Raw genomic sequence first — 12,421 nt, forward strand, 5'->3', positions numbered from 1 at the left:
ATACTCTGTGCAGAGCATTAGTGCTGCCAAAGCAGTCTCCTTGGCTATTGCGCGCAATCCTGGACGGGTCGCCACTCCGACACAGTATACCAGCAAGCTGGTACTCATTTTGCCGACCTCGGAAGGATGACAGGAAGAGTCAACCCAACCTCGTATTAATGCAACAGCCGATGGGGATTTAAACTCAGGATCGGAGGATCCCAAGCCCACCACCCAAACCATTGAGCCAACACCAGGCATATGAAAGTATTGCCCTGAAGTTTGTAATCTAAATTGTCAATGAATGCATCCTGACAGAGTTTTCATTGTATCTTTTGGGTTTTTAACCAATTTTCAGCTGCAATGCTTAAAAAAACTGTTGAAGCAAGACAAGTCATTCTTATTTTGCCTTTCACATTCAGTCAGACTGAGTTACCACTACGATGATTACCCATCCACACACACACACACACACACACACACACACACACACACACACACACACACACACACACACACACACACACACACACACACACACACACACACACACACACACACACACACACACACACACACACACACACACACACACACACACACACACACACACACACACACACACACACACACACACACCGTCGATCTTCTGCTTTCTGCCAGCATTCACTTGGGCAAGGCCAATCTCATTGGTGCACTGGCATAACAAAGAGTCTTGGGCATCCTTGGGGAAGACGCCAGGTTTGACCAGGTCGGTGACCATGGTAAATATTTGTGGCAAATTCAAAGGAGATATGGGCCAGTACATGTTCATTTAAGCGGTGGACATGGAATAGCATCTCCTTGCCACGTCGAGTGTGATCGAGCCAAGTCTCGTGATCTCACAAATGGTCGTGTTTGAGACTCGGTCATACCATCGAACCCCAAGGATGCGGCGTTGACATCGCATATAGAGAGCTCGTAGGATGTCTCGGTCCTTTCAAATGTATCCATGTCTCACAGCCATAGAACAGGAAGGACACATGTTCTGTAAATGTGGAGCTTCGATGGTAAACAAAGCCGGTGCTGTTTCCAGACAGCGTCTGGTCGCCCCATGACAGAGCCAGCCGTGCTGATTCGTCGATGCACATCAGGGCTGCAGTGTCCAGATGAATAAATGTTGGAGCCCAGGTAGGTGAAGTGGTCCACTGACTCCACAACGAGACCGGAGAGAGGTACTGGGAGGGGAGGGACCAATGGCAACATTTTGTACATTGGTTTTTTGCCATGAGGGAGAAAGGGTAACCCAAACGCTAAATTTTATTTTTTCTGACAACCATTGAGAATCATTAATCACGGTCGAATGTGAAGGGATAAATAAAACATTTTTGAATTTATTTTTGGCAATCACAAAGTGTCAAAAAAGCCTGAGAGTGTCGATTTACGATTCTGCCAGTGACGTCACATTGAACCCACCTCGGTACGAATGGCGGCTTTACGTCGAGAAATGGTGCATGTCGAGCTCCGATTCAGATACCGACTCCACCATCATCACAACTCTAAAGGTTCTCGATATGTTGAAACTGATCAGTGGGATTTTGAAGAAACGGTTGGAGACAAAATTAGTGATGGAAACGCTTTCGGGGGAATTGTGGAGGTGTAGCGTTTCGAGCCTTGCGCGAGTGAGTCAGAGGAAGAAGGCGGAAGTGAAGAGGGAGGTGTGAAAAAGATAAAAATGCCGGTCGCATGTTAACGACAGCTCGGTATGGTTTGATTTTTGTTCAATGGAGAGTTTACACGGGAGGAATTTTGTATTAATTGATAAATCGATTTATATAATACTCAACAGAAATAGCCATATGCACCTCGCACACTCACACACCGTGGACAAAATGGGTGACAAATGATTTGGCGCACCATCGCAGGCTAACCAGGTGTCTTGTATGTTATGGGATCGTCCCATTTCATACTTTCCATGAACACCATTTGCATCGGTGCTGTGTCCCACCGCCGCGTCCGTGAAATGTTGATGTTCCACCACAGTGGAGTGGGGGACCCTGAAAGTTTTGGCGTCCTTGATCAAATCTTCTCAGAGGAGTTGATGATGACACATACCTACTTTCTCTCCACTAGAAATAGATGGAAGTTCATTTGAATTGTAGAAATTTGTGTTGATTAAAGATTATTATTTTCAGGTGCTCTTGTGTTAACTGCTGGGAAATGGCAACAGGTGTTTGATTCACCGCTCAAATCATCCATGTACATGTGCTGGTAGCTCAGTATAGATTTGGTGTTACAGTTTTGAGTAACGGTTGTTTCTTCCGCTTAATCGTGGGGATGGAACCTCTCTCAATGGTGGTGGATAACCACAAGATCCAGCCATCTCTGTTGTTTCATAACAGTTCTCTGTAAAATGTTCTGAACACAAAAGTGAACATTTTCTAGGCTCGATCCACACTTGGGTATTTCAGACAAACCTCGTCCAATTTCTGGCAGCTTAGGGTCTTTCGGCCATTGGTGTACCATGAATCCATATAGTTTGTATTATTATACAACCACCAAGGACACGTTGACTCGGTATATTTGTGGAAAAAAATTGAAAATTATTTGCCATTTGAGTTTCATCGTACCGTGTTGTAATCCAGAGAAAGTATGAATCTCGTGGTCTACTTCCTGGTGTGATGTCATGGCTAATCTGAAGCCGACAACGACTTCGACCTTTAACAGCAAATTTACCAATTTTATAATTCAGAAAATCGGAAAAAAGACATCATGTCGAGATTGTGGGATATCAAGGGATTGATGAGCAAAGAGGTGGTCTGAGCGTTTGGGTTCTTTTTTTTTTTTTTTTTTTTTTTTTTTGTATACCTTGGTCGAGGCTCGTATGAGAGCTAACACACAACTCACAGCAATGAGGCATGAGACAAGAGGGGCGGGAGTGGAAGGGACAAAACATTGGGGAACAGACACAGGTGAAATGTGGAAGGGAGAGGGATGGGGATGGGACGGGGAACATGGCGAGGGGAAGATGGACATTAAAGGGACTTTCAGGAAGGAAAGCAGGAGAATTGAAGGAAGTGGGCTTGGGTGGATTATCGGGGGTAGAAAAGATCGAGGATTTGGATGGGGGAAGATAAGAGGTGGTGGTGAACAGCTGTTTTGAAAGCCTGGAGGGAAGAATGGGAAAGAATAGAGTGAGGAAGTTTATTCCAAAGGCGGGAAAAAGAGGAATGAAAGAGTGAAGATGAGCAGTGATTCGTGATTTTGGTAGTTTTACCAGAAGGGGGTTGTTGGCGGACCTTGAGCGCCCTGTGGAAATGTGGTGGGGACAAATCGCAGAGAGAGCAGGGGGGGCAAGGCTGGAGAGGAGTCGGTAGAAGACAGAAAGACCACCGACCAACCTGCGGTGATTGAGTGAGAGGCCCAAAGACTCAGCTTCATTGCGGGAGATGCCAATGATCTTAAAAGCCCTGGTTTCGACAGCGTGAAGTCGAGAAAGGTGGGAGGCAGGAGCACCAGCCTAGAGGGGAGAGCAGTACTCCATCAGGCTACGGACAAAAGCTTTGTAAGTGGTCAGGAGCTCAAGAGGGCCGAGGAAGGACTTTGCACGACGGAGGATTCCCAGTCGGCGACTGGCTTTTGAGGCAAGGTTGGAAATGTGACTTTCCCAGGAAAGGTCATGGCAGATAGTGAGACCCAGAAGCTTGAAAGAAAAGACTTCTTCCAGAGGATTGTTGAGAAAGTGGATGGGGGGGTTTTGTAAACGGTCCTTTCGAAGAGACATAGTGAGAGTGTGAGATTTGTCTGGATTCTCCTTTAAGGTCGAAGATTTTAGCAACCGATTCAAAGCGGTTGAACACGGCCGGCCATTGGACAGGGTCGCTCACAAATGGGGCGGCAGCATCATCTGCATCGAGTAGATTGGTGATAAATTCTCTCCCAACATCGATTCCAAGCTGATCTGCATACCTTGACATTATCCAATCCATGGCACAGCAGAACAGGGAGGGAGGTTTATTATACCATTTTTCCACTCTGCTGGAACATGTTCAGAATTCCACATATTTATGAAAAGGCAGTGTAATACCTCACAAATTGGAGTCTCAGCACATTTCAGCAGTTCTGCGGTGGTGATGTCACACCCAGCTGCTGGACCGTTATTGAGTTTCCTCATTGCACGACGGGCCTCAGACAGGGATGGAGGATCTTCGCACGCAGTGACATCATTGCCAGCTGTGGATGCTTCTTCCTCCAAGTTTGCGAAGTGTGTAGCCGGGGGGAAGTAAACAGCCTGTTCAAAATGTTCTTTCCAGCAGTTGAGGGTTTCCTCAATGGTGTGGCAGTGTGTCCCGCTTGCCTTCATGATCAGAATGCTGCTTTTGTGTGGCCTACTAAAGCCAACTGTGTCGGATGCTTTTGAGGATAGTATCAGTGACAAGAGGCCAAAACTCCTCAACGTCATCTGAGTTCACCTGGAGCATTCAAATGGTCCTGGATGGAGATGTTATATCGGGTGGACAGCTCTGGATCACGAACCATAGCTTTCACAGTCAAGGGTTGTCCAGGTATTGCTTGTCGATGGTATACAGAGGGTCGGCAGATATCAGCCACAATTAATCTGTGGTCAGTGCTTGCTGGAGCTTCGTGCCTCTAAAACCCCAATATGATTTGAAAATTGAACGATCGAGATAAAATGTGAACCAGGACTTTGTGGGTATAAGCATCATTTGAGATCCAGGTGAATCTGTGCGTGTGTCTCTTTCTGAACCAAGAGTCCATAATGGATAGGTTATGGGAGGAGCAGAGGGAGATCATAAAAAGAGAGTTGTCATTTATATCACCTGATCCGCAGTTCCCAATAACCCTTTTGAATCCTGTACGATCTGTGCCAGAGGATGCGTTGAGGTCGGCGAGAATCAAAAGTTGGTCATGGGGGAAGACCGATGCTACAAGACACTCCAATTGCTCATAGAATGTGTCTTTCTCTGAACTGTTTGTGGTACGCCGAGATGCTCCATCGATAAAGCAATTGAAGTCATTATACGAGAGACAAGGGTGAGGGATGGTGTGTGGTGATGAAAAGTGAAATGCTAAATTTGATAAATCGAGAATTACTGGATTTCATCCAATTCTTCATTTTTCTGTGCATTTTGGTGGACAAACTGGAGAAAACTAATATGAACCAATGTTGAACATGTGTTCCTTACAATAATGACACACACACGGAACTTTGTTGCAACAGGAGGTCATTTGGCCCATCGTGCCTGTGCAGCACCAATGCCAGATACCATAACCTATCCACACACAAGCTACCCTCAAGTCATGCCAATATCCCCACACCCCCTCTGTTAAAATTCGAGGTACCTACCTATCCAGTTCAAATTTTAACCCATCTGCTCTTTCTGCTGCCACGACCTTTCCATGGAGACCATTCCCTGCATCAACGACTCTCTGACTGAAAGGCCCTTGCCTCGATACTGTCCAAACTCATCTTCCTTACCATGGCCTGAAAAGCCAATTGTGGTAACCACAGGCATTCCACATTAACACAATGAAAGCAGATACTTACCTATTGAAGGAGTTGTTGATGAGGTCTCGAGTCCTTCTTCTCGAAGTTGCAATCACTGTGCCAAGAGCCAGTCCTTCTGCATCGAGGATTCTTACCTTTTTAACTGTAAGAAAGGGTGTACAAAGCATTTGCATTCAATCCTCCACCAAGCCCTCGCAAATGTGATCAAGATGAAAGATGATCTCATTCAAGCTGGAAAAGAAAAGATCCTTAAAGGAACGAGTTCAGAGAAGAACATCTCTCCGAGTGAGCAATATAGATTGTGAGAAGGCAAGGATTGGGTGCAATTGAACAGATTCAGTGATCATTTCCGTTGTGCAGAATGGAGACAACACAGATGGATCACCACCAGCAAAATGCATGAAAGACAAAAAAAAACAAAAAAAAAAACAATGAGCTTTAACCCGAATGTTTCTCTGCCGGTGCAAGCTGCAGCTCCGCATTTTCCCAGTCTCGTTTGTATCCCTTCACGACTCGCACAGCTTCGGTCAGTCTCTCCCGTTCATCGTCGGTCCCCTCACTGCACAAAAAGGCGACATTTGTTCCATTATCCATTCCGCCGCGGACTGCAAACAAACTGGAGTTCAAAGCAAGGTGCCGAGTCTCTCGGAGTACAATCCTTTGGGAGAACGTTGGGACTTTCTTCCTTCAAGCCCCATTGTTCTTTTACTTCCTGCATGTCATTCTGACAATTCATACCTTCACATCAGCACTCCTTCCCAAATCAAACGACGAGTAAATTGATCACTCTGGAGAAGCCTTAACCACACATCTCAACTCAAACCGTGAGAAAGTAACGTTTTTCCGGACATTGTTATATTGACATCGGTTGGGTTCGAGGAAAAGAAAATTCCACGCAGGACAAGTTTGACTTTTTCCAATTTGTCGGTAACAGTGCAGCAGAGGCAGTTTCTTGGCATGGGTTACACTGGGTGGTTTGCCATTGCCTTCCCAGCGTTGTTTGTCCATGCTATAAGCTTTTAAATACTGAACGGCAAGCAAGGAAGCAGCACGTACCATTTTTAAAGTTACCATTTAAGTAACTCGGTTGGGATTTGAACTGCCGACATCATCGACTCTGAGCGGACCCTTTAACCATTACACCACCGAGTCTGGTTGTTAACATGTGAACAATCTTAAATATGCTCATTTGATAAGATCAAAGCTTCATTTGGGAGGGTGGGGGTCACTGAATACATGTTCTATTTAGATATCAACCAATGAAAATCAGTCAAAATATCACAAACACAAGTGAGACACCTGTACATATTCACCATTTTGACGATGGTGCACACCTCATCCGGCCTATCCATTATGCATCCTGTCTGAAGGCCTACCATTAATTTCTGGGGACTAATCCTCACCATGAAACCTTTTTCATTTTCAGTTTCACAAAGAGCAAAACAAAAGCATTTTAAGGCAATTACAAATTGTATCTCATTGGACAAACTTCACAATACCCATTATTCATACTTTCACAAAATTCACCAAAGTATTGTCCCAAAACCACCTCTGTGGACAACGTTCGCCAACCTGTCAAGACCGCTGTCGACGGCAGGAACCACACCACCCTTAGGACCTGTAGCTCCACTCACCACCTCCGCAACGTGTGTTTTACCGTCTGTTGAATCGTAACAACCACAGCACACGAAACAATACTTCAATGAAATTGACAGTTCAGCATCTTCCACTCACATTAAAACCGTTTCTTTGATTAAAAGATGCATTATTATTATTATTATTATTATTATTATTATTATTATTATTATTATTAGATTTGAAAGGCCCAGTCATGTCATCTGACACATTTAGAATTTCAAATGAAACTAGAAACACCACTTTATAACTGCTGGCAGTGATGACCGGGTACCAAGACGTCTGGCTTTGAAACAACACGGCATTGACGAGTTACGGACTGAGTAACACTAAGCAATCTATTTATTATGTATGCAGCTAGCCCTTTTTTCTGGGGCGATCGTCGGCATCAATTGAATTGGTATTTAAATTACCTGAATACGAAGTAATAAATGTTCGCACCACGGATCCACAGGGTAAACCGAAACTCCCCAGAGTGATACGAAGTCCCACGCATCTATCGACGATGCGGAACTGATGAGTTATGGACCAAGTAACACGCCACATTCAATCTATTACTGACGCAGTTAGCCCTTTTTGCTGAATACATAGTCTGTATTAATTGAATTGGTGTCTAAATAACCTGAACACGAAGTAATAAATGTTCACACCATGGGTACAGAAGGTAAACCAGGACTCACCCCAAGTCCAACGAGGCCCCATACGTCTCTCTACGATGTGGGATTCACAAGTTATAGACCTGGTAACAGGTCACGTTCCATCTCTCGATTACGTATACAGGTGATGCTTTATCCTGGGGTCCTCATTGATACCAATTAAATTGGTGTTCAAATAACCTGAACAAATTAATAAATGTTGGGTGTAGTTAGGGTCAAGCGAGACTCAGCCGAGTTTAACGAGGCCCCACAAATCTCTCCACAACGTGGGATTGACAAGTTACGGAACTGATTACAGGGCATGTTACATCTTTTTATTATGTAAGCAGTTGACCCTTCTTCCTGGGGTCATCGTCGGTATCAATTGAATTGCTACTCGTCTATCCTCAAATCCATACAGGTGCAGCCAAGTGAGCCTCATTGAAAAAATTCGAGTTCTCAGATTCAAATAATTATATAATTCTTGCTGCCAGACCATGTGGCTGATCGGGTTGAAATTTAAAACACGCATTCCACACGTCTACCAGATCAAAACTGTGAAGTTTCACATTGATTGATGGAGCGGTTCCAGAGAAAACGTTATTTAATACTTTCCTTCAATCCAATATGGCTGCCAAACAATGTGACTCATCAATTATTCATTAACACGCTGCACACCCTTGGCTTGGGGAACATGTGTGCTAAGTTTCGCCTCGATCTGTTCAGTCGTTTTGGAGAAAATGATCAAGTTTTTAATTTTCAATCCAATATGGCTGACGAATGTGAGCGATAACATCATAAACTTATATTCTGCCTATAATTAGGTAGATGATCATGCTTGTGAAGTTTCGTGTTAATCAGATAAGGTGCGTTTTTCTATCGAAGATGGCTGCCAAACCACGTGACTTGTGATGTCATCATTTTTACCCTATATGCAGCAATGGCAATAGATGATTCTTACAAAGTTTTGCTTCGACAGGGTAAGTGGTTCCAGAGAAAACATTATTTAATACTTTTCTTCAAGCCAATATGGCTGCTGCACCATGTGACCTATCAATGATTCATAAGCAAACTTGTACCCCCTCGTCTTGGGGAACGTGTGTGAAGTTTCCCCTTGATCTGTCCCAGGTGTTCTGGAGAAGAAGATTTTTGAAGGTTTTAGGGGAAATTCAATATGACTGCCAAACCATGCAACCCACATCAAAAAAGGTAGTGAACTTTTGGTTTGCCATGGATAGGCGGTCATACCTGTGAAGTTTCACCTCAATCTGTTCAGCTGTTTCAGAGAAATAGATTTTAAAAGTATATATATATATATATATATATATACATATATATATATATATATATACATATACATATACATATACATATACATATACATATACATATACAATATGGCTGCCGAACCACATGACCGATGATGTCATCATTTTTTTTTTCTCCGGTAGGTTGTTGTGTCAATGATGCTGAAGAAATTTCCATTTTTTCGGATGCAGCGTTCTACGTGATGAATTTTCCCCATCCCATAAGCTCCTCGGAACTATGTTCCAGATGAGCTAATAGTAAATAAGCAGAAGAAGAACAATAGGTACCCGGACTGAAAGGCCTGGTACCCAAACTGGATATCTGCGATCACAAAGTGATCGCCAAGAAAAGGCCTCCCCTGACAGGATGTAGCTTGCCTTAATTGAGTTCCCAAACTTACCCTTGGCCTGCGATCCAATGAAGGCCAGTTCCCCCCTCCCCCCCCCCCCCCCGGACAGACATGTGACCTATCTTGACCATCACAATTTAAGGATGGAGTGTGAAATCAGAAAATGTGTCCCCATCCACAATCTACCGATATCTAAATAGCCGAACTGTGTTTGTATGGACTGTGTATTAGTAAATGGGTGGGCAGACCATCGAGGGTCTGCCTTTCACCCATTGGTTGGACAGCTGAGCCGAATCCACCCAACCCCTGAAAAAAAAAACAAGTAAAAAAGACATAAAATCTTATAGGCCCTGGTGTTTTAGTAGTTTTGCTGTATGGAGTTAAAGGGCAAGCACATATTCATGTGCAACAAGCGTGGATCGGCTTACTCCACTCCCCTCTCCACACGTCGTTGCGGAGATTGACGTCACAGATTTGCTGCGTTGTCATGATTACACCAATCATAAACAAACTTTTCTTTTCTACAAATGTATTTGTAATATTGGTGATATTATATTTATTTGTGATATAAAAATGTCCAAGTGGTCGAAATGGTGAAGGATCCAAGTTGTCTAATCTGTCTGAAGGGTCTAAAGGGGTCTAAATGGTGTAAAGGTCGAAGGAGTCTGAAGGTTTTTAGGGATCTTTAAGGTCTTCGGGAACTTCTGGGCCTTTTTGGGTCTTCACTATCTTTTTGGTCTTCAGGGTTGTAATGTCAGTCATGACATTTGTCGGTTGGTAAAGATTTACAATACCATGAAAGTTCTGAGCGGATGTTCTGGACGGAGCTCGGAGCAAAGATTCTGGACGCAGCTCCGAACGGATGCAGATGCATTCTGGGAAGCCAAAAGCTTATGCTCTCTGTGCAAGCTTACAGCTGCTGCAAGTTTGCATCACTCTGCAAAGCTTACATCATGTTGCGAGGTTCATACCTGCTAAGCTTACATCGTGTTGTAAAGCTTACACTACGTTGTGAGGTTGCTATCGAACCACGAGGCCATCGGTGTGACCAGGCCCATTCTTCGTTTTATCTACAAACCAGCGCTCCTCATTAAGGAGGATTAAAGTGGTCAGAATATCTCTCTCTGTCGCTGATTGTAAGACATCATGCAGTAAGAAAGATTGGAATGCATCTTGCACGTGTTTTCATGTGAATGCCTGGCAAATCACGTACATTCGTGCCATTTGCATAACATATTTCGATGCCATTTGAGGTCTGTTTCCTGTTCGTTTGATTTATTGTATTTGATTTAGCGTGGAACTGTAATCCATTCCTTCAGTATTGTTGTCACAAAACATCATCATTCCTTTGCAGTTTCATGGAACCTTTGGGAGCGTTTCAGAGCTTTTCAAAGCGATTGAAGAACTTTCTCGAAGCTTCTTTGGGAATGAATAAACGACTCTGTGCAGAGCGTTGGTGCTGCCTAAGCAGTGTCGGTGGCTGTTGGGCACAATCCTGGATGGGTCGCCACTCCGACACAGAACACCATTCCTTGTGTCTATATCTGCGTACGACGTCCAATGAACCTGCGATACGACAATGAAGAAACCCCTAATGACAGATAAGCGCTTGCGGCTGTTAAAATGGTCTTTTGAGTCCTTGGAGACTTTTGGGTCATCTGGGTCTTTAGGAATTATCGTTCAAACAGGATGTGATTAATAGGCATATAATCTTCACAGACTGACTGCCAGCTTCAGAAATGGTTGGGGACGCATGTTAGGAACAAAATGCCCACCAGTCAGCCATCTTGGATCTGGTCTCAAAAAACAAAATGACGTGTATACGTAAGCCATCATTCATAATGTGTGCCAAGTTTGAACAAGATCAGTAAATGCATGTCTGAGAAATGGTTGAGGATGTGTTCAAGACAAGGTGAACAATAGAGGCCTGAGTAATATGCGTTCCTTGGTCCTTTACATTGTGTAATAGGATAGGCCTGAGTAATATGCGTTCCTTAGTCTTACCTTTACATTGTGTAATAGGATAGGCCTGAGTAATATGCGTTCCTTGGTCCTTTACATTGTGTAATAGGATAGGCCTGAGTAATATGCGTTCCTTAGTCTTACCTTTACATTGTGTAATAGGATAGGCCCGAGTAATATGCGTTCATTGGTCCTTTACATTGTGTAATAGGATAGGCCTGAGTAATATGCGTTCCTTGGTCCTTTACATTGTGTAATAGGATAGGCCTGAGTAATATGCGTTCCTTGGTCCTTTACATTGTGTAATAGGATAGGCCCGAGTAATATGCGTTCCTTGGTCGTACCTTTACATTGTGTAATAGGATAGGCCCGAGTAATATGTGTTCCTTGGTCGTACCTTTACATTGTGTAATAGGATAGGCCTGAGTAATATGCGTTCCTTGGTCGTACCTTTACATTGTGTAATAGGATAGGCCCGAGTAATATGCGTTCCTTGGTCGTACCTTTACATTGTGTAATAGGATAGGCCTGAGTAATATGCGTTCCTTAGTCTTACCTTTACATTGTGTAATAGGATAGGCCTGAGTAATATGCGTTCCTTGGTCCTTTACATTGTGTAATAGGATAGGCCTGAGTAATATGCGTTCCTTAGTCTTACCTTTACATTGTGTAATAGGATAGGCCTGAGTAATATGCGTTCATTGGTCCTTTACATTGTGTAATAGGATAGGCCTGAGTAATATGCGTTCCTTGGTCCTTTACATTGTGTAATAGGATAGGCCTGAGTAATATGCGTTCCTTGGTCCTTTACATTGTGTAATAGGATAGGCCTGAGTAATATGCGTTCCTTGGTCCTTTACATTGTGTAATAGGATAGGCCCGAGTAATATGCGTTCCTTGGTCGTACCTTTACATTGTGTAATAGGATAGGCCAGAGTAATATGCGTTCCTTGGTCGTACCTTTACATTGTGTAATAGGATAGGCCTGAGTAATATGCGTTCCTTGGTCGTACCTTTACATTGTGTAATAGGATAGGCCCGAGT

General features: G+C 43.6%; 1 protein-coding gene across 1 annotated transcript in view; it reads right to left on the minus strand.

The window, feature by feature from the left end:
* FTSJ3 (FtsJ RNA 2'-O-methyltransferase 3) overlaps positions 1-12,421 on the minus strand; it is a 74,514-nt gene that overhangs the window by 6,095 nt on the left and 55,998 nt on the right. Inside the window, exons 16-18 of the mRNA XM_085876905.1 lie at positions 7,061-7,148; positions 5,932-6,047; positions 5,528-5,630 (exon numbers count right to left, since the gene is read on the minus strand). Coding sequence (XP_085733031.1) covers positions 5,528-5,630; positions 5,932-6,047; positions 7,061-7,148 — 307 coding nt within the window. The remainder of the gene's footprint in view (positions 1-5,527; positions 5,631-5,931; positions 6,048-7,060; positions 7,149-12,421) is intronic.

This window comes from Eptatretus burgeri, chromosome 4, assembly GCF_056783735.1.
Source record: "Eptatretus burgeri isolate ZD-2024b chromosome 4, Ebu_testis_v1, whole genome shotgun sequence".
Taxonomy (NCBI): Eukaryota; Metazoa; Chordata; class Myxini; order Myxiniformes; family Myxinidae; genus Eptatretus; species Eptatretus burgeri.